General features: G+C 39.9%; 1 protein-coding gene across 1 annotated transcript in view; it reads right to left on the bottom strand.

Annotated features, from left to right (window-relative positions):
- Nucleotides 1–24117, bottom strand: part of LOC122945192 (cytochrome P450 2K6-like) — a 147705-nt gene that overhangs the window by 6002 nt on the left and 117586 nt on the right. Inside the window, exons 8-12 of the mRNA XM_044304137.1 lie at nucleotides 20549–20711; nucleotides 12320–12469; nucleotides 10327–10487; nucleotides 1809–1982; nucleotides 1367–1508 (exon numbers count right to left, since the gene is read on the bottom strand). Coding sequence (XP_044160072.1) covers nucleotides 1367–1508; nucleotides 1809–1982; nucleotides 10327–10487; nucleotides 12320–12469; nucleotides 20549–20711 — 790 coding nt within the window. The remainder of the gene's footprint in view (nucleotides 1–1366; nucleotides 1509–1808; nucleotides 1983–10326; nucleotides 10488–12319; nucleotides 12470–20548; nucleotides 20712–24117) is intronic.

Genomic DNA, 24117 nt, shown 5'->3' with positions numbered 1-24117 from the left:
TACTTCATGCCTAATACAAACAATAGGAAAATGCAACACACAGAACCCAAACAAAATACAAAAGGGAAAGGAAAGACTTAACGTCAAAGAGGCTATGAAAGCACCGGGAACTCAGCCGAGATCCAAGCACAAACAATCCACAGGCACAGAAGCTATAAAGCGCACAGCATAGTGGGAGAAGCAACTATAAATAAGGAAGGTTAAATGACCACATAAGCAACACCTGGAGGCAAGGAGTGTGGCCATTACCAGACACAACACAGACACCTATTGATCCACAAGGAAAACCTGTCAGATCAAACCATGTCTCACAAATCTCCTGCCACTCACTGTCACCGGGACGTCTGTATGTCTCGGTACGTCTGTGACACACACATACTGTATATCTACTGAACACGGTGGTGACCTGGAACATTTAGAAATGTAGACAATACAATATAAGGAACAAGCCTACACTGGAATGGTCTCATTCTAATTGATAAATTGTGGCTCGACCTGAAAAAACAGTGAAATCTCTTGGAGTTCCACACCCAAAAATGTATTGATAAATGGTCTTCTAGAAAATTATCTTCTCAATAAAGATGGCCAATATGCTATACATGAAATATGTCACAGTAAATCTAGTCAAGAAAAAGGGGTGCTCTTATCAAAGAAGTGCTCGTTTGGAGAGGTTTTACCTCTGTCTGTTCATTCATAGTCTAAGACTATTTTCACATCTGCGTTGTCAATGGGGACAAAACTGAACGAACCGGAACGGAGTGCACCAGAATGCATTCCGTTCTGGTTTGTTGCTTTCCCATGCCGGACACAAAACTGCTGCAAGCAGCGTTTTTGTGTGCGGCATGGGAAACTGAAGAAGCCGGATGTGGCACCAAAAACTATGTAAGTCAAAGGTGCCAGATCATTTTTTTTTCGGACACAAAAAATTATGGTACCCATTGACTTACAATGGTTTTAGTGCCGGCTTCTTAATTTTTTATATAATACAATGAATCAGATACAGCCGGTTGTATTATTATAACGTAAGCGCTTTGCTTTGGTTTTGAGATCCCATGCCAGATCTCAAAACTGGACAGCAAAAACGCAGATGCGACAGTAGACTTGGATAACTTTTGGGAATACAAAGCTGGAGCAGATTCATCAACTGAAGGTCATAATGACCACCAAGGTGGCTTTACTGACTTGTATGAGGTAATTACATATGCATTCAGTTTTTTATCTTTATGTTTTTTTTCCCATATTAATTCACACCAATTCAAAACCACAAAAAGGCAAGTAAATGAGAAGAGGACCATTAGAGTAACTGGAGGCTTCACATAGTAATATTCAATGATCAACAATTACTATCTAGCAACAGTTACGGTACTTTGAATCTCCGGGTACTTCATCATCAACAAAATTCCCCAGCGGATCGTTGTAGATGTAGTTTCAGTACCAGCGCCGAAAAGATCCAGGACTGTATAAATCAGATTCTCCTCATCAAAATATGTCTCAGTTTTTGTTGATTCCTGAAAACACATCACATGAATATTCTACATGTTACTCACCATCCATAGCCGGTTCCATTTCCAAAACTATATAGTAAATTCTTTGCATCAAACTAATAAAAACCTATCTCCTCTGCTTTACCTCTTATGTTGTTTTACAGAAAACTGTAAGGTTTAAAGTGTAATTTCCTCATGATTCTTCAAGCGCAAAGGACTAAGGCTATACAGCATGTGCCAATATTTGTGAGGTGATGGTAATGTCGATCTATTAACGTTAGATTGTGCTGACATGCACTACTATGGGAATCAAACATAACTCACCTGTTCCTGTTTCATAAGATATGCATCGATGTATCCGGTGATGTCATTGGCACTGAACTCTACTCTTCGTTTCTTTACAAAGTTTAGAATAAAATCTTTCAGATTTTGTATGTTCTGCATTATTTTGTTGTGCAGGCCCAGAAGTGATCCAATGAAGGGATAATAATTATAAAGCTGTTGGAATAAATAGATCTTATTGTAAAAGAATAAATAAATACAGACCTGTTTAATAAAATGTGTCTTTTGGAGCTGCCTTCAGATATAGAGCACATCAGTAGCACAAATTTTTAATTTCCTAATTTGTCAAATTTTATATTTAAAGGAGTTGTCTGGGTTCAGGGATGAGCCCAGATACCAGCCGTTCTTTATTCTTTTTTTTTTTTTTCTTTTGTTGTGCAACATCTACATTGGTATTTATGTTCTCCCCATTTGATACCTCAGTGATCACCTGCTCCAAATCCAATGCTACCCAGGTCTCCGATTGTCTTTAAATCACCCCTCAGCCAAAAACTGTTTGCACAGGTAACTGCCAGTGATTGATCTAAGTGGTCTTTTCCTGTGTGTCAGGAGGGGCCAGTAAGTAGAGACCAGAAGGCAGGGGACCAGAAAAGTGAGAATATATTGTTGTTTTTTTTTGGCCATTTGAACCTTAAAAAAAATCACTTTCCAGACAACCCCTTTAAATTCATTTATTTCTTCAAGGAGTTTTACAAAGTTTCTTTGACCTACAAGGCACTACAAGGTGTCAGAAGGTCAGAAGGGCCCACCAGAGCACCACAGGAGCCTCTGGTGGACCTGTCTCTAAAACCATAGTGGGTCCTCAAGTTTCAGGAAAAAATTTCCATTTGGAGCTGCCTTTGGAACGAATCACTTACCGCTAGGGTTTATTTCTTTAATTAAAAACCTTTTAGACTTTATTGATTATATAGAAGTTGGGCCCTAAGAATAATTTCCTCTGGTAGGCCCAAGAAACCCCATGCCGAAACTGACAAGGTGATACCTAATATTCTTCATATATGGGTAAGAAAGAAAAGAAAACAGTGGCTCCACCAATTTAAGAAACAATGGTTCAGTGCACAGTCCCACAATACACCCGCCGAAAGTAAAATGAGGATAAGTAATAAATATGTTAGGGAGGCACTCAAATATCTGGCAAATGCATAGATAGACAAGATGTAAAAGGTAAAATTATATATTTATTATCTGAATATCTAAACAGACATCATTGTAGTTCCCAAACACTATAAAAAAATCTCCATAGTCATTAGTTGATAAACTAAAAAAATAATAAAAATATAAAAAATAAAAAAAATATATAAATATATTAAAAAAGTAATACGTGATTTAACCAGGCCACAGTCCAAACATCCAGCAATTGGTATAATCTTGTACATATATATTTCTCCACACACAGTTCTTTATAATGGAGTCTTGCTGATATGCTGCAACGTCTATAAATATATTACAGTTTTACTCAAATGGTGGACTGTTTGGTTGATATCTGCACAATTGCAGTAGAATAGGTGTAATTTGCTCGCAAGTGTTCTCCTTTTAGCGATGATTGCAATATAAAATATATATAGTTTTAGAATAATGGGAAAAAATTAAATAAAAATGAAAGTAAAATATATACCCTTTGTATATGATTGCACATTATTAGTTTATCCAAGGTATAGAAACCAAACTTTCCATTGTTTAAAAAAAACTCACTATTATTGGTGGTGCGTTTTTACAGTTTTTTTATGGGACCAGTTTTTTTAGGTTTTTATGTTTTTTTAAGGAAATGTATTGAGAAAATATTAATTCTTATACATCTATACAAAATGCAAAAAGAACAATAACAGTAGTAAATCAATAATATACCAACAGTGTACCAGACCTAGAAAATAGAGGTTATATAGTCTCAGATGGTATTCAATCATTTAATTTTTTTAAATAATTTTTACAGTTTTTAAATTTTTAGTTTATTGTGTTTATTTTACTGCTTATATTAGTGCGTTAACTTCATGTTCTTATGTCTTCTTCACTATATAGATGGGACAGTTGTCAGAATTGGTGTGGGGCTGGGAGCCTACCCGGGAGAGGAGATCGAGGTGCTGGTATACAGCCGGACCTCGATGTCCCGTCCCAGATTGGCACCCAGCCCATATCTACAAGAACCCAAATAACTCCATTTCTGCACTGAGACCTGTCGGAATTAAAGTGTCGAATTCGAAGATCCTTTTTGATTCGGTTCTGGACATGCGTGCTATATGGTTTCCGCCCCTCCAGGATCTTCAAATTTTTTCAAAGGCTACAAAGGTAAGTGTGGAGGGGTCACTATTGTGATGGTCTCTAAAATGTTTAGATACAGTATGTATTTGAAAGCCTTTTTAATATTTGCTATGTGCTCAGCTACCCTCTTCTAAAATGGTCTTTTTGTTCTACCTACATATTGTTTGGAACATGGGCACTGTGACAGGTAGATGACGTCTGTTGAATAGCAAGTGAGGCCTTCTTTAATTTTAAAATAAAATGACTTTTGTGTCGATCTTACTTCTGTTATCAAAGTAGTGACTTTGCAGTTATTGCACCTGCCACACCAATGGAAGCCTTTTGATGTCACAATATAATAATAGCAAAGACAGGTGCACTCTGCAGACTTACTAAACCCACAAACTGTTGATAAAATTGAGAGATTAGCCAACATGTTCTACTAGGAGGACATGTCTGAGCCCAAGCACCGCGCCAAGGTTTCTCAAGTAGCTCGGGTCCTAACACTCACCTACCTAAGCTGTATGGGCAATACCAGGAGCCAGTGGGCAAATTACAGGAGCGTAAAGGTCCAACTCACAGACAACTCACCAGTTACCTCCAGCATGAAACCATGCTAGCAATGGGAGGAGGGAGGTGCTCAGGCTCAGACATGTCCTCCTAGATAATCTCTCAATTTTATCATCAGTTTGAGGGTTTAGTAAGTCTGCAGAGTGCACCTGTCTTTGCTATTATTATATTGTTATATTGATTATAACATCAACATAATTGCTATCTTGTGTAGGATGTCTATTGTGGTACTTGTGGTCCGCCGCGGGCATCCTCCACAGTATGCATTTTTGCTTGGGATTGCCATTAGCAATGGGCCACAAGTGCAGGATTTGCTCCCCTGTTTATATATGCACAACTGCGTATGGGTTTGAGTACTTCCTGCCTGTTTAACACCACACCATTTTTTTAATTTGTTAGCCTTTTGATATCAGCCAGTTTGATATATTTCCAATTAGTTTATTTTAAATGTTGGTGCCACCTTGAGACCTATATTGGGAGCTCTGGTGTATGTTATCTGCGGGGTGCTAGTAAGCTGGGACCAATAATCTTGTCCCGTAAAAGATGATGCCAGTACTTACGTATTATTTTTTCAACTGACCTATATTCAGAATGAAATGGTAATATGATCCGGAAAGTGTCATCTTTTTCACGTTTTTCTTTGTGTGAGTATAAAAAAGTCACTTCTATTCATATCTCGCACTTTACCCAAGGAAATTTCTAACGATTGATTGGGATAGTGTTTTGCTACAAATTGTTCTTTAAGAATTATAGCCTCTCGTTCAAATTGTTCCCGGTTCGTGCAGTTACGCATAATTCTCCTGAATTGGCTTGTAGGGATATTTAGAAGCCATCTCGGAAGAAGGCATGGTGTAAAGATGTAGCTCTTTTTCATTACTGGCTTCCGGTATGTGCTACATATTAACTTATGTTGATCTATATTAATGTTCAGATCCAAAAATTCAATTTGTGTTTTACTTGTCTTAATGACAAAAGATAAGTTTATGTCCTGTAGGAAGGTATTTAAGTTATCCTCTCCATCTTGCCAGATGAAGATGATATCATCTATAAAACGTCACCATAGCACCAGACTTGTCCCCAGCCGTGGTCAAATGACATCTTCCTTGCATTGGGCCATAAAAAGATTTGCATAGCTGGGGGGCAAAGCTGGTGCCCATGGCCATCCCTTTCTCCTGTAGGTAAAATTTTGAGTCAAACGCAAAATAATTATGAGGAAGGATGTAGTTGATCCCCTCCAACACAAAACTAATTTGATCCTTATGTAAAAAATAAGTGATGAGTTGTTTACATACTGCCTCTATCCCCTGTTTATGTTCCATGATGGTATATAAAGAACTGACATCCATGGTGCCTAAAATCCAATGTTCCTCATAATATAATTCTCCCAGTGTGGCTATGATGTCTGTAGTATCTTTGATATACGATGGTATGCAATAAAACACAGGTAATCTTTTCTGTGTTTCAACTATATATCTGTGTTCGCGTTCCAACAAGCAGTTGAAATACTGCAACAGAGGATATGAAGAAGGTTTCTTGTTGGAACAGGAACACGGATATATAGTTGAAACACAGAAAAGGTTACCTGTGTTTTATTGCATACCTTAAATCCACAAAGATCATGAGAACCTGCCTGGAAGACCCATCATATCAGGCATTGGTTCAGTTTCTTCAAACCTGTCGCAGTATATTGATAAATTACTATAACCGACAGTGAGACAAATACCATTGTATATCAAAGATACTACAGAGAAGAATTACATTATGAGGAACATTGGATTTTAGGCACCATGGATGTCAATTTTTTATATACGATCATATATATACGATTATATACAATGGTATTTGTCTCACTGTCGGTTGTAGTAATTTATCAATATACTGCAACAGGTTTGAAGAAACTGAACCAATGCCTGATATGATGGGTCTTCCAGGCGGGTTCTAATGATCTTTGTGGATTTTAGGTATGTTTGAATGCGAACACAAATATATAGTTGAAACAGAGAAAAGATTACCTGTGTTTTATTGCATACCTAAAATCCACAAAGATACTACAGACATCATAGCTACACTGGAAGAATTACATTATGAGGAAAATTTGATTTTAAGCACCATGGATGTCAGTTCTTTATATACGATCACTGAACATAAAGAGGGGATAGAGGCAGTATATAAACAACTCATTACTTTACACCAGCTGCCATCTTCCGAGATGGCTTCTAAATATCCTACAAGCCAATTCAGGAGGATTAAGCGTAACTGCACGAACCGGGAACAATTTGACCGAAGGCTATAATACTTAAAGAACAATTTGTAGCAAAAAACTATCCCAATCAATCGTTAGAAATTTCCTTGGGTAAAGTAAGAGATATGAATAGAAGTGACTTTTTTATACCCACACAAAGAAAAACGCAAACAAGATGACACTTTCCGGATCATATTACCATTTAATTCTGAATATAGGTCAGTTGAAAAAAAAATACGTGAGTACTGGCATCATCTTTTATGGGACAAGATTATTGGACCCAGCTTACTAGCACCCCGCAGATAACATACACCAGAGCTCCCAATATAGGTCTCAAGGTGGCACCAACAATTAAAAAATAAACTAATTGGGAATACATGAAACTGGCTGATATCAAAAGGCTTCCATAGGTGTGGCAGGTGCAATAACTGCAAAGTCACTACTTTTCCAAGGAAGATAACAGAAGTAAGATCGACACAAAAGTCATTTTATTTTAAAATTAAAGAAGGCCTCACTTGTGATTCAACAGACGTCATCTACCTGTTACAGTGCCCATGTTCCAAACAATATGTAGGTAGAACAAAAAGACCATTTAAGAAGAGGGTAGCTGAGCACATAGCAAATATAAAAAAAGCCTTTCAATTACATTCTGTATCTAAACATTTTAGAGAGCATCACAATAGTGACACCTCCACACTTACCTTTGTAGCCTTTGAAAAAATTTGAAGATCCTGGAGAGGTGGAAACCATATAGCATGCATGTCCAGAACCGAATCAAAAAGGATCTTCGAATTTGACATTTTAATTCCGACAGGTCTCAATGTAGAAATGGAGTTATTTGGATTCTTGTAGATATGGGCTGGGTGCCAATCTGGGACAGGACATCGAGGTCCGGCTGTATACCAGCACCTCGATCTCCTCTCCCGGGTAGGCTCCCAGCCCCACACCAATTCTGACAACTGTCCCATCTATATAGTGAAGAAGACATAAGAACATGAAGTTAACGCACGAATATAAGCAGTAAAATAAACACAAAAATACTAAAAATTTAAAAATGTAAAAATTTGTATAAATAATTTTTTTTTTTAATTATTGAATACCATCTGAGACTATATAACCTCTATTTTCAGGGTCTGGTACACTGTTGGTATTTTATTGATGTATTACTGTTATTGTTCTTTTTGCATTTTGTATAGATGTATAATAATTAATATTTTCTCAATACATTTCCTAAAAAAAACTAAAAACCTAAAAAAACTGGTCCCATAAAAAAAAAATGTAAAAAGGCACCACCAATAATAGTGCGTTTTTTGGAACAATGGAAAGTTTGGTTTCTATACCTTAGATAAACTAATAATGTGCAATCATATACGAAGTGTATATATTTTACTTTCATTTTTATTTTATTTTTTTCCCATTATTCTAAAACTATATATATTTTTTTAATTTTTCTGATGATATATGATAAGCATAGATACATAACAGTGACAACTGTTACAATATATAACTATGTTTCTTTTTATATCTCCATACTTATTTGTTGTGTGAATTACAACTTAATTTCTTCTCAAGTACAGACGCACAAAATAACATCCAGTTCAGGCTTTATCCATGTCTCGAATTCTAGAAGGATACCTCCCCCTAATGAAGGGCTATCAGCTAAAATGGAGACTTGCGATCTATTCACTGCAGGTCACTGAGGAAGGAACATGTAGTTCCGAAATGCGTAAGGTCAGAAGCAAACTGCAGTGAACTGACGTCTATTACATCCCTTAGGGGCAATATACCCCTGTGAAAGTGTCGAGAGCCTTCAACCGGCAGCGCTCCGATATCAATGCAACCAACTCCTCCATAGCTGTTGAAAGCGATATCCTCTGACCACGTGGAACGCCACTCGGGGAGTCAGCGTGTCACAACCAAAGATACAGTGCAATGGGGAATTGAATTATAATCTTGAGACACCAACCTCTGTTTGAAAACCCTCCTAGTTATATGGGGAACTACAAGTAAGCGGTCATACTTACCCACACAACGTGACTGATATCCAGCTGTCCCAGCGCAACCATCTACAGGAGGGGTAATGTAATACCTCACAGCTATATTGTTCGCTATCAGTAAGGTAACAGCCATATTGCTACATTGACTACCAGATTGGTTAAATTTTATATTGCAATAATCGCTAAAAGGAGAACACTTGTGAGCATATAACGCCTATTCTACTGTAATTGTGTAGAGCTCAACCGAACAGTCCACCATTTGAGTAAAACTGTAATATATTTATAGACATTGCAGCATATCAGCAAGACTCCATTATAAAGAACTGTGTGTGACACTTTCTGGATCATATAACCATTTAATTCTGAATATAGGTCTGAATATGCCTGGTTCACCAGCAGGTGGCAGCATAAATGGCAGAGCTACAGGGACAGAGAGTTGGAGCTTTCCTTCCATTCTAAAAACTCCCTCTGTGGTGTGGTTGGCATGTCCTACTGCCTGCAGGAAGGGTGGAGACCAGTGAGTGTTAGTCCAGCTTACCCCCTTTAGGAAAAGGATTTTTTTACCCCCTGTTAGGAAAAGGAAGCAGGTGCACATCCCTGTTGGACATGTCTTGCCCAGGCCAGCTGGAGCACCTTCAGCTCAGATGGACATGGAGGCAGCAGATTGGGTCCTCAGGAGCCAGGAGAGAGAGAATACCTGGAATAGCATAACTCTCACTACAGACTCTCAGACTACAAAGTGAAGTTGCAGCACCCAGAAAGAAAGCTGAATTATACAGCCAGCCTGTCAGCACAGCAGAGCCAGAGAGCAACAGATGTAGCAAAGAGAAGTTTGCCTGCCACAGTTAATGTCAAAGCCTGCTGGGAACCGAGACAAAGTCTTTTGGAGAAACATTTAATGAAAGTAAAGTTGTTATCAACTTCATCACAAAGTCTGGACTCAAGTTATTTCTTCAAATCCCTCAATTGTTCACCCTATTTTTCTGCTTTGGCAGTGCACCGCCTGGAGTCCAGCATATCCAGGTAGGAGCACCATGACACGTGCACAAGCACACTTAAAAGGACATTTAGGCTACCCTACACCACTCTGACATTCCTACACTGGGGTACCATCCACAGTATCTCTAAAAGGGGCCCTGTGACCTTGTTTCTTCACTGCAACTGGCGTCACGAAAAACATGTACTTTAAGGGACCCCAAGCTGTGCACCCGTCGACTGCAGAACATTATTCCATTCATAAAACACCTAGATCAGTGATGGCTAACCTCCGACACTCCAGCTGAGGTGAAACTACAACTTTCAGCATGCTCCATTCATTTCTATGGAGTTCTGAGAACAGCCAAGTGTGCATCTTGGGAGTTGTAGTTTTACTACAGCTGGTGTGCCGGAGGTTAGCCATCACAGACCTAGACCAACACAAAAAAACTGAATACATAACATCAGTAAGTTTTCTTACCACCAGTTTGCGTGTACCAAACAGTTTGGCATTTTCATCTAACAATCTGATTAATTTTCCAAATGTTGGGTCACCATACTCAAACCTGTTCCCAAAGATAATCGAGCAGATTACATTGGATACTGCACTGTTTACTAACAGGTGTGGATTGAATTGTTTGCCTAGAATAAGAAAAATATAGAAACCATATAAAAAAGAGTGAAAAAGATTATATTCTATGAAATGTCATTACTGTTAATTTATGACAGAAGGGTTCTTCTCCAACCTCTATAGCTAATCTGTAGCAAATCTCCAAAGTGCTACATGCAGATTTTGTTGCGGATTTGCAGCAGACTTCAACTTTATAATGCATCCACAATGAACAGCATAAACAAGCTGAAGATGTGAAAATCCTAACAGCAAACCATAAATGGAAAAATCTGCTACATGTGAATGCGGTTTTGTAGCATTGTATTGTACATCTGTTGCAGATTCTCAATTTGGGGTCAATAGTGTCACGGCGCACAAGCACTCAGACACACAGAAAAACCAACAACCAGGCTCTGAGCGAGAAGCAGGGGAAGGGTCACCTCCTAGCTAATCCCTGACATCTCTCTCTGCACTGCTAAGCCCACAGGCAGACCTTGGTGGTAGGAATGCTGTTTCCTCGTGCCTAGGCTAATACACCCTAACTTCCCTGAGATGGTGAAAAGGGGAAATAGGAGCAGCCTGCTCGCACAGAACCTGGATGGGAGAGAAGATATCAACACAACTAAAACAGCAAACAACAAGAACAGAAACCACACTTATCTTAACAGAGCTGGGACAGAAAACCTTCCTTGCTTGCTTGCTTCCTAGGCCAGACTGATTTCTATAACCCGCTCAGAGCACTGGAAATGAGAGCCATTTAAACTAATGACCCCACCCAGTGCACCTGATGGGAGGCGGATCCAGCACGACTCCAAAACAAACACTAAAGACGTGCTGCTATTGTGGCCGACCTCCGCACATAGTCAGAGCCGGGCATGACAAATAGTTACTGTACATATGTCCATCAAGTTCTACATTTCTTGATCATCTAACTGTAAGATTAATTAGAACACTCAAGGCCAATTATTAGTAGATAAGCGTTCAGCCTTTTTTTTTTAAATGCTGACCTAGTATCTGCCATTACTTCCTCTTGGGGTAGTGCATTCCATAGTCTGACTGCTGTAACTGTAAAGAATCCTTTCCCGTATTGGTGTCAAAATCATCTTTACTCCAGAGTCCACACATAATGAATGATCCCCTGGTCCTTTAAACAGGTCTTAGATCAAAAAAATATTGTGCCAGTTCTCTGTATTCACCACATGTTTTTTCATTCATGTAAATGAGATCACCTCTAAAGGTCTATTCCAAGCTGAATAATCTAATTTTTTCTATTTAATAATGTAGTCTCCTACCTTTCAACCCTCCTCAGCATTCCCATATCCTTTGCCGTCCGTGTAAAAATCCACCCGTGTTTCATCCATGAAGATGTCCATGAAGGATCCATGTTTTGTCCGTGTATCTGTTTTTCGCCATCTGTATTCCATGGACACTGCTCAGCTGAAAATGTATTTCCAGAGCATGTCCTATGAGTGGTCAGTGAAAAACCGGCCAAACACAGATGCCTTCATGGACCAAAGTAGTGCATGTCTCCTTGATACTTTCACTTACCCACGATCAGTAAAAAAATACTGATGTGTGAACAAACATATTAACTTCAATGGGTACATGTGCCGTCCAAAGAAAATGCGGACAGCGCTCGTCAGTGAAAAATGGAAATGTGAACAATGACTTAAAATGTGTCCAAAATTGAATCCCATATTCAAGATAAGTAAGTCACTATTCTCTGTGCAAATAGAACTATCAAATATAGAAGGTGGAATATGTACGTGTATGTTTGGCCCACAATCCCAACAAAACTCAGTTCATGGCTTTGAATTTGGGAAATATAGACAGAGGGTAAGATTGGTATAGGCATATAGTTTACCATTGTGAGGTTTAAAGCTTTCTGTAAGGGCAATTACTTCATCTTGAATTTTGGCTTCTACGGATTTCTTCCCCATTCCAAAGTCTCGAAGTGTTGATAGTGTGAACCTCCTCATAGATTTCCATAGTTCTCCATTGGAAAATATTACACCTGAAATATATTTATATGTGAACAATGAACTATAAAACTGGGCAGAACATAGCCTTGTGGGAATATAGCTAGAAAAATGAAATCAAACATGAATGTCTAAACTTGTTTCTTTTGAAATTCTTGTTTAAATGTGAGAGTGAAGTGAACTTAAAACGACCTACAAACAGGAAATCATATCTAAAATAAAGTAGAAGAAAAGCGGAAGGAGAAAAATGAAAAAAGAAAGGTAGCAATGAAAAAAAAGAATGAAGGAATGTGAAGAAAAGCCAAGAAGAGCAAAAGAAAGATAAGCAAGTAAAACAGAGTAAGGAATTACAAGGAAGAAGAATGCTAATAAAAGGGCAGGAGCATGTAGATGAGTAAAATTATGATGATCAAGAAGAAGGAAGATAAGAAAGAAAAAGACAGAAGAAAAAAAATGTTGACAATGATGAAGCAGAGGGAACAAAAACTAAAAGAAGCTGTGTAAGAAAAAAGGAAAAAGGAGAATAAAGTAAGTAGAATAATGAAGATGAAGAAGAAGTAGTAGAGGAAGGAAACAAAGAAAATTAAAAAAGAGGAAGTGAGGAAGGAAGAAAAGAAAAGGAGAAATATTTAAATTGAGGAAGAAGGAAGAAGTAGAAGGTAGGTAAGAAAATTAAGAAAAGAGAAAGAGGAAAGTAGAATGAAGGTGTTGATGATTTAGTAGAGAGAAAAAGGAAGATGACAAAGAAGCTAAGAAGAAAAAGGAAATAGAGTAAAGTTAATGGTAATAATGAACTAGAGGAAGAAAAAAATAGATGAAAGTGAAGAAAAAGGAAGATAAGAAAAAAAAAAGATAAAAGAACAAAATGGAAGAAAAATGAAGTTGATGAATGAAGAGTGACAATCACCACTGTTTATTATGCAATTAATCTCTAAAAATTGGTCAGAGTTTGGAGTGTTCTCCTTGTGGCCAACATTTTCAGTTTAGGCTTTATTTGAGACAACTGGAAACACCATGGCCAAAGTCAGTTCACAACTGGCTATATTGTGAATAATCGTTTTTATTAAGTTTCACATAGATGTTCAGAGGATATACAGTATATCTATCAGCACATCGGAAGGATATGCTTCATACATGTATACATATTGATAAGAAATGCCATAAATACAAGATATTCCTACAAGTTGTCTTTGACAAATAAAGTGCGACTTAATTATAATGCTTCTAAGAGGAAACCAACAAGTCACTCTCTTTTGTATATGGAAGTAATGTATCCTTAATCAGTTTAAATTAAATCAATGAACAGAAAACAAAAGGGGAAACAGGGATAAAAGGGTATTTTCTCTCAGGCGGAAAACAGCATATAGGGGGGACTACAACATGTGATACGTTTTATCACGGAGTGTAAAGGGGGTGAGCTACCCACGGGCCCCAAGTTTTGTCTCTCTTTCTAGGATCAATAATAGAAGGAGGAAGACGTCTTTCATATCTACTCGTATTGTTTACAGCAAGTATAACTTCTTGCATACTGGGAGGTGCTGCTGATTTCCAATGTCTCGTTATGACCAGTTTGGCGCTAAGTAGTATGTGCCCTAGTAAATTAATGTGGGTAGGGTGGAGATTATGAATACCTATAAACAGAAGCGCTAATTCCGGGGAGGGGGAAACCACGGTAGCAGAGATTTGGGATACTAAATTAAAAATTTGTTGCCAATAGGTATGCAGTTTAGGGCAGGACCATAAAATATGGTATAGAGTGCCCATGTTTCAGCATTCTCTCCAGCAACAAGCCGACACCCCCGGATACATTTGGTTCAGCCTGTCTGGAGTGAAGTACCACTTCAATAGAGTCTTCACCCCTGCTTCAAAATGCGTGACACATTTGAAGTTGGATGACATAAAACCAATGGCCTGAGACCACTCCTCCTCTGAATAAGCCCGTCTCAAATCTGATTCCCATTTCAAAATAGGATTGGACTTCACAAATGTTGCCTTGTCGTTAAACAGGTCATATAGATGCCTGGTGCAATGTTTTTTATGCAATATAGGGTTTTGGAATTTAGGCAGGTATTGTAAAAATGTCTCACTCTTAAATACTTAAAAAAATCTTTATGCGGAATGGGGAAACTGCCTTGAATTCCTTCAAAGAAAAGTAGCACTCCTCCCTGAACAATCTGATCGAGGGTTAGTATACCCGCCCTACGCCAGGTAGATAGGTCCAGGCCATCAGAACCGCCCTCTAGTATCTGGGTAGATATTAACCTGCTCGGGAGGGCAGTTATCTCTCCATAAGAATGGTGAAATCTGTGCCACACATATCCTGCAAAAGCCACCGTAAGTAGAGTGGGTTTGGGAGGTCTGGGGTTCCATAGTAGTTGAATCAAGTAGTCTTTTAAGGAGCTCCCTGCAATAGATTCTAATTCAATCTGAAGCCAAGGCTTAGAAGAAGTGTCACTCCACCATTCTCTCAAGAATGACAGGCCAATTGCACAATGGTAATATTTTATGGAAGGAAGTCCCAGACCTCCCGCTCCCCTCCGCCTAGTCATCAGGTTAATGGCAATTCGCGGGCGCATAGATCTCCACAGGAATTTATTTAAGAGTGCTTGTGCCCTTGTGAAGAAGGATTCTGGGACGGGGATGGGAAGAGCTCGGAAGACATAAATTTGTTTTGGAAGAGTCATCATCTGGAGTGATGCTATTCTACCAACCCAAGATATGTTTCTTCATGGAGAAACTGTTGAGATCTTGCGCTAGGGTGGACAAGAGGGGTTCATAATTTTGTTTGTATAGGGAAGAGGAGGGATAGGTAAGTTTAATGCCTAGGTACATCAGTTCTGAGGTCTGCCAGTCTAGAGGATAGAGAGCTTTTAATTTCCTAACTTCAGATAGGGGGATATTAATTGGTAGAACTTGCGTTTTAGATTCATTTACTTTATAGTAGGATAGGGACCCAAAGTGAGATATAACTTTTAATGCGACGCCGAGGGACTCTGTCGGGTTTGATAAGGTGAGAATAATATCGTCTGCGTATAAGGAGATAGTGTGGGTAGATGAGCCTACCACAAATCCACGAATCTCGGCTGTATGTCTAATATGTTGTGCCAGGGGTTCTAGAGCTAAAATAAAAAGGAGGGGCGATAACGGGCAACCCTGACGGGATCCATTAGTTATTTGAAAGCTATTAGAGAGTACGCCATTCACAAAAACTTTTTTCCGTCGGGGTGGAATATAAGCTGGATATGGCATTCAAGATGCGGCCCCTAAACCCCATCACCTCCAGTAAAGAGAAGGCAAACGACCAGTGCAGGCAGTCAAATGCCTTCTCCGCATCTAATGCTACTGCCAGTAAGGGGCGTTTATGAGACTCAGCATAATTGAAAAGGTCCATCACTCTAAGAATGTTATCCGAAGCCAGGCGCCCCTTAATGAAGCCGGTTTGGTCCATTTTTATTAACGAGGGGAGAATAGGGGAAAGTCTAGTGGCCTTGAATTTCACAAATATTTTGATGTCTGAATTTAATAAAGAAATTTGTCTGAAGTTTTGCGGTACGTCATTGGGTTTGCCAGGTTTGGGGATCGTTACAATCAACGCTTGGAGCATATCCGTTGGGAAAGGAGTGCCCAACATACACTGTTTAAAAATAGATAAAAGGTGAGGTGATAAAACAGAGTAAAACTGCTTATAGTATTCGTTTGAAAAGCCGTCAGGCCCAGGGGATTTTCCAAGAGGTAGAGCTGATATCAATCTTTGAATCTCCAAATCAGTAGGGGGGGAGTTTAGAGCTTCTAGTTGAGCTTGAGTGAGTGAGGGTAGATCTGCTTTTGCTAGAAATTCCAAAACCAGAGAGGAATAATTCTCTGGCAAGGGAGTAGTGTCCCTAAGATTATAGAGATCCAAATAAAACAGCCTAAACCTTTCAGCAATGTCTCTGGGATCCATTGATTTTGCACGGGTTTGAGGATGGGTGATATATGGGATCCTAGATTTAGTTTGCTGGATTTTAAGTTGTCTTGCCAATAATCGCCCAGCTTTGTTGCCCTGTGCATAGTAGGTAGATCTTAGTCTAAGTAGGCTTTTTTCGTAGTCTTGTTGTAGTATCACTCTTAGTTTATCTCTTTCAATTCTCAGTTCTTTTGATATGAGGGAGGAGGGTTTCTGTTTATTCATCTTTTCTAGTTTGGATATTTTTTCTAACAGTGTTTTAGCTGTTTGCTCCTTTCTTTTCTTCTCAATGTGGTTCATTTTAATAAGTTAGCCACGAATACAGGCCTTATGAGCTTGCCAAACCACAAAAGGGTCTGAGACCGATCCTACATTAAATAGAAAGTACTCCTGCAGTGATTGTACAATTTCTTTCTGACAAGAAGGGAGGGTGAACAGAAAGGAGTTATTTCTCCACACAGGGGCTGTAGTGGTCTGATATTTGTCTGTTAGGATAATACTGATAGGAGCGTGATCTGAGTTGTTAATAAGGCCAATTGCCAACGATACAGTATGGAAGAGTGTAGTCTGATCTACAAGGAAAAGGTCTATACGGGAGTAAGATTCATGGAATGGAGAGAAATATGTGTAGTCTTTCTCCAAACTATGTTGAGCCCGCCAAGGATCTATAAGGCCCTCTGAGTTGATAAAGGACACCAGATCTCCTGAAGAGCGTCTAGACGCATTCGTAGAGTCTAGGGAAGGGTCTATAACTGAATTAAAGTCCCCACATAGGATCAGTTTACCTTGTTTGCAAGAATGCACCAATCTCATTACTTTATGGAGGAATGAGACTTGGCGCATGTTAGGGGCATATAGGTTAACTAAGGTGTATACAATGTTGTTGATTGTGCAGACCAGAATGACAAACCTTCCATTTTTGTCTGCTTGGTGGGATATAAGTGTAAAGGAGACAGTATTTTTAACTGCAATAAAAACCCCTCTAGCTTTTTTGGAGTGATGCGAATGGATGATGGTAGGAAACAAGCGATGTTTGATCCGATGGGCATCACTACTTAAAAGATGTGATTCCTGAACACATAAAATGTCAGCTTTTAGAGACAACGCTTCTCTCCAAACAAATGCCCTCTTTTGAGGGCAGTTTAACCCCCTGGTGTTCAGAGATACTATCTTAACCCCCATGATGCAGTATTATTCCGCTTAATAGCGATGAGATATTGCCTGAGAAAATTAACATAGTATGAGTTAAAACCTATAAGAAAGGTTAGCAGGATGGGATAACATAGCCATTGTAGTGACATTAACAGTAACAAAAACATAGCAACCTGAACAGTATGACCCATGTAGGGTCAGGTGAGGCAGAAGTTCTTGCAAGTGACCAGGATCGCAGAACAAAAAGGTGAGTTAACACATCTGCAACGCCGGCACAGAGGAGCCTGCACCTATAATGGAAGCACAGTAAAGAGAAGAAAACCTCTAATGCAATAAACAATAAGGCCTGCTGTGACCTGAGGACCTTCACAATTAGGACCGAAAGTTAGAGAGCCTTTCCGGATACAAATGCGGATAGCCGATGGAAGGCTGTTATTCTGCTTCTATGAGTTTCTTCATGTTTTCCGGCTTCTTCCTCGGCTAACTTGCTTCCAATCTAGGGGGATTGCAGGTATGGAAGTAGAAGTCTTAGGATCCGGATGAGATAACGGGATTCTCCATTCGCGCAGCAGATTCTTGTCCTCTTCCAGGGTGCGGATCACATGCATACTCTCGTCTTTATGCACCAGCAATTTCAGGGGAAAGTCCCAACGGTATTGAACATTAGAATTGCGTAGGGAAACAGTAATAGGCAGGAGATCACGCCTTTTTTGCAAAGTCACTGCCGATAGGTCAGCAAAGATTTTCACGGACTGAAAAGGAGAAGGCAGTGTACCAGCTTTTCTAGCAGCGAACATTATAGCCTCTTTCACATGGAAAAAGTGTCTCTCGGTATGTCAGGGCCAAGATGTTTTGGTTTAGGGACCCTGTGAGCCCTGTCAATAATGAGGTCTTGCTCCTTTAGCTTTGACAATAATTTACAGAAGAGAGTCTTGATATAAGCGGCAAGGTCTTTAGGGGGGACATCTTCTGGGATGCCTCTAAACTTAATATTGTTTCTACGTGAGCGATTCTCAAAGTCCGCCATTTTTCCTTTAATGGCTTCAACCTCCTCCACCATATCATTGTGAGCATCACATTATTTTGAGATGTGGCGAACTCGCCCATTTTCGATTCCACATGCAGCACTCTGTCTTCCATCTCTTGCAATCTTGCAGTTATCGGATGGGTTACTGCGACAATGTCCTGTTGTATAGCAGATTTTAGTGCTAGCAGCATGTGTTTTAAAGTCGCCTCTGTTGGTGGGTTGTCTGAGGTTGATAGGTTAGAGAGAGGGTCTGCCTGATTATCGTGTTGTAAGGGACTCTCTAAAGCAACCTTGTCACTGACCTGAGGGTATTCAGGATTATTTCCTCTCGAGCTCTGCCGCTCATAGCTTGAGGATTGTGTCCGTCCCGTCTGGTTGTTCCGGGCCCTATGTTGCGGGTCTGCCTCTGGTAGCGGTGGGGACCACATTCCCTCAGGAGTAGGAGGGGGAGATGGTAGGGCCCGTTCCGGATACACAGGAGATTTTGGTGCTGACGGTGGAGACAGCGATCTAACAGATTGTCACTGTGGACGGAGGCGGGAGAGTCCTCCTTGCTCAGTAAGTCAGCGCCATCTTTATTTCTTCCATTCTCGAAGTAAAAGGCCAAATTTCCGTTGTTTAGCTTCGGCAGGGTCTTGTCACGGCTGAGGATGGGGGAAACCCTCAGCCGTGCGGTGATGGAAGATGGTCGCTGCTTGACCAGGACAACAGGATTAGGGAGCAGGTCACCTCCTATCGCGTCCCTAACCTGACCCTAACTCCTAGCTGCATGGGCCGACCTTTAAGGTAGGAGGACCCATGATCAGGAACCTCGGAGCCCTAACTCACCCTCCAACCGGTCCCTGGACTAGGAGTCAGGGTAAGACAACCTGTTCCTTCTGGATACGGAGGAACAGGAGTCTCACTGGCCAAGCTGCAAGGAAAGGGGAACACCAACAGACTTACGGATATGGCAGGTGAACAGTACTAGTTCCACCTACCTGCCACAGCCTTGCTGACTGGATCCCTGTGCTGGCAGGCTGATGTCCACACAACCTGAGATGAACCCAGCAACCACACATCCACGCACAGGAACCCAGATCCATAATCTGCAATAAAGAAGGATTAAGAGACACACATCTTCCAAACACCAAACGACATTATAATTGCTATGACCAGAAGGATGGCCCCCACTGGCAGTTGGTAAGAAACCAGGAGGATGTCTCCAGCCAGCATAGCTGAAGCACCCTCACTGACTACTGCCTTAAACTGAGGCTTTATAGGGCTAAGAGGCCACACCCAACGGTCAGACACACCCAGTGACTCACACACACACTGGGAAGGGAGTTAACCCTTCCAGCACCAGGGAAGGGAAACACCAACTTAAAGGGGATGTGCACACAATACATAAACAAGTGCACACATACACACCTAACTCCAAGGAAACCGCACACACTCCTGTTGTCCGCGGCAACCGCACCTGAGGCAACCAGCATATGCCTCCAGCTGCGGTTGACACAACAAACCAAAACCGCGGGCAACTGTATGCGGCTCTCAAGGAGTCACGGCCATAAACATGGTCGTGACAGGTCTTTTTTGTCTTCCCCATGTTGTCAGGAAGGGTCATGGGTAGTGAGGTCACCAATTAAATCGAGGTGTCAGAGGTATTTCGCTGGTTAAATGTCGCTCTGGTGCAGGAGCTGTTCCTCTATGCGGCCATTGCCTTCAGCAGCCAAGCCATGCCCCCAACTGGCTATATTGTAGAAGGGTCACAACATTTAAAACATTTTACTTAAGATCTGTAGGATGTTCTTCTTCAGGGTGGTTCTTTTCCTATTTACAGTATTTGCACAAAATTACATACATAAATGTGACATTTTTGTGATTCTTCAATTAGCAGGATCAGCAACAGTCACTAGAGTATCTAAAAGTAGATTGCAATATATCCTACTTTAATAACGAGCTTCTGCAGATGACTTGTAGGATTCATAGAAAGTACAATATAATTACCATGTCTGTTTGTTGCTAAGTCAAATATTGGAGTATTTGCTCTTTCTCCAAAATCTTCAGCTCGGGTGACAAGTGCTTCCTTCACAGCCTTATATCCAGAAAGTACCACTAATTTTCTGGGTCCTACATGCAGAGTATAGATTTCCCCATATTTCTCAGACAGCTGCAAAATATAATAATTTTATTTAAATATAAATTTATATGAATTGTTTTCCATAAAGATGAAATTGGAGTCCACAAAGTGTGGGATGAATGCAGTATGTATTCAGCATGTCATATGTATAAATTCTCGAGGGCTTCATCAAGGTAACAAAGCCTTTCTGTAGTTGTCCCTTGTTCCCTTTACTGTGTTGGAGGAATATAGTGTCATACATTGCTCAAACAACACCGTACACTACCCAGATTACTGTGCCCTGCAATGCATATGATCCAAAAATACATTCCCATGAATGTCTATCACCTAGCTGGCTTAAACAAATATAGTTAGGATATTGAAGTCATCTTTGGCTCACACAGCATACTTAGATGTTTAGGTCACTTATACACCTCTGTACAGCTGCTAGTGATATTTTACTAGCATTTAGGAAAAAAACTGCAAGAATTGGCCACCCGCTCTATAAATGGAATGTATCACTTATACCCTTTTAATAATTAAAACCCTATACTGATATATTTGTTTTTTTAATTAGTATTTTATTTTCTAATTGTATTTTTATTTTCAATTTTCTGCACAAGATTATGAGGGTAGCCATCTTTCCCGAACTGCTGCTTAGAGATATGCTTTACAGCAACCACATGGACCATTGAAACCTGTAATCTGGAGATGACTCATTGACTCCTATAGGAGATTGTTGTGGTTATCTTCATTGTGCAGGGAGGGAGAGGAGGGGAGCTGCGATCATCACCTGTTGTGAATGTTGGATCCTATAAATACAGTAGGTGATATCTGTTACTGTAGTCCTGCCTTGGATGATATTGAGATGACTACTGAAAAGTACTATTTACAGATGAGGAAGTATCTTCCTATTAGGAGGCTTAATTGGCAGATTGTTTAACTATAGGTACTGACATGGAATTTTAAAAATTGACAAATGCTTAAAACTATAGTATGTTAAAATTTTGATTCAAGCAAAATGTCATTTTCGGACTATACATTTGAGACAAGATACTGTGTTTGGTGTCATCATGCATCTGAGATAATACTCCCAGAGCTGCCAAGAGACACTGAAAAGTGGGACATGGCAAAAGATATGCTTAATAGTCCTTAAGGCCAGTAAGCACAGACTATAGAGAAAAGGACTAAATCTAGAGTTCTCAAAGCCAGAAGATGAAGGTCATGGTGCTCGGGAGACTGTAACACCTCCTTTGTTCTAAATATTGATGAGGGTCCAAGTAACAGTCTTCCCTCTTAACAATGGACGCTTAGGGAAATGTATCATCCTGTATCATTGTGGCTCTTTGGGCAATTTCAGCCCTGTTCACCACTTTTTCAAACAGCAGATGGAGTGGGTGGGGAGTGGGTGGTGTGAGATCTGGCATAGATAGCCCTGCACATTTATTATGCTCTACCTCTCAAAACTAATAGAGATTTCACTTAAACTCTTTACCACCCTCCCTTTGCTGGTGTAAATTTATTTTCTGGCGCAAAGACCTGCACAGATGTGGCACATCTGACGCCAGCGGGGGATAGATTAAGACCAGTGTGTAAACCGCCTGTCTTAATAAATGTTCCTCTTAACCCTTTCATGACCGGGCTTAAAGGCCTGAATTTCCAGGCAATTTTTTCGTGATTTTGTGCACGTGTTGGTTTAGTGACCCTAACTTTTTTATTTGTTGGATTATCAAAATAAAATTTGCAATGTTTTTTTACTTGACACATAGGACTTTATATTAGCATTTTTTTTATATTTTTTCCCTTTTTTTAGGTTTAATTTGGAGGAAAACCGCTAACTCTTATTAAAAATTCATGTTTTTATTATAGCTTTTTATTTCTTAAATATTACAACTGCCACAACAATTAATTATTGCAATGGATTCCCTATTGTGTGATGATCATTTTGATATAACATGTATAAGTTTGAGTGAACGGGGAGACTATGGAGATGTTTCCTTTAGCAATGGCATTATATTCTTTTGACATTTTTTTATTAGTATTTTTTTTATTATTTTTTTTACTTATACTTAAAAAAAATTTTGGCACATAATATGTCCCCCAGGAGGTCATTAGAAGACCTTTGGAGAACAATGCAAAAAAAATTTCACTGTTTTCACAGGAGCCCCAGTTATAGAGGGAAACAGCCCCCTGAGGGGTATTACACACAGACAGAGCTGATCTAGGTTTTCTTAGACCCTGCAGCTCTGCTCCTGCCCCAAGACACCCAGCGGTCATGTGACCACTGGGACTAACTGAGGAAGCGGCCGAGCCGCTCCTCCACGATATCCTACCGGCATAGGAGAAGGCAAAAACGGTACCAATTCACAGACATTCCTTATGGGAAACTTAAAATATTATATAGGCTGAAGCCTTTGGAGTCCTGTCAATGATGTGCACCAGCTCAATAGTCCTCCATATTCATGAGCTTCTGTATGCTCTCCTCACAACATAAGAAAAGCAGAGAAGCTGCAGCTGCACCCTCCTCCTTATATTCTGTTTACTCTTATATTTCATGATACATTTGGTGAGGGCACATGAGTGGGAAAGTGGTACTTCAGGTCTCTAAAAGGCGAGGAACATCAAACATTAATAATTCCAAAGTTTCATGTAATGGCATGTACTAGTGATCCTTAACCATTGAGCTGTCTTATGTACCTGTTCACTGATCCAGTGCAAACACACCTTCATTAAGAAGATTTAAAAGCAACAAATAATCTGCAGTCTGATGAATATACAAATTCCCTAGGACTTGGATTCATATCAATATTTCTTTAGTTTAATTAATTCCGGTCACGACTGTAAATAGGGACACTGATAATGAACTATGTAGTCATATCAAATGCCTATGTGTTTTGCCCCAAAGTATTTTCAGATGTTGAATATTAATTATCCTCCAATGCAGGAATCTTATCTGGTCAGAGGACCACATTATCTGACTGAACCACTCCAAAGGGTCAGCCACAATAAAAAAAGTAAAGGGATGTTATCATCTGAGACAAAACAAAAATGCTATTTCCACATAGACTTCTGGTTAGCCTGTTCTGTTATCCACTGTTTCTACTAAAGTGGGAAAGTTCTGTCTCATTTCACAGTTTTTGTGGGGTGTCCACATTAATTGCTAGACAACCTGTTCCGTTAGCCACTGATTCCACTAAAGTGGTAAAGCGTTGCCTCATTTTACACCATCTGCTGCTTCCACATAGATGATAAATAACCTATTTTGTTAGCCACTGATACAAATAGTGGCCCAGTCACAGGGGGGGGGGGGGGGGGGGGGGGTGTCAGAACTAAGTTAGCGTTAACATCCCTGTTTATTTTTCCCTTCTTCTGATCCGTCATAAGAACAAACCCCCCAAAAAATGAAAAAATGGATCCTGTCTTTTGAGCATCAGCCTTCATGCGGTCAGTATTTGGT

This window comes from Bufo gargarizans, chromosome 8, assembly GCF_014858855.1.
Source record: "Bufo gargarizans isolate SCDJY-AF-19 chromosome 8, ASM1485885v1, whole genome shotgun sequence".
NCBI lineage: Eukaryota > Metazoa > Chordata > Amphibia > Anura > Bufonidae > Bufo > Bufo gargarizans.
This window is presented reverse-complemented; position numbering and strand designations above follow the sequence as displayed.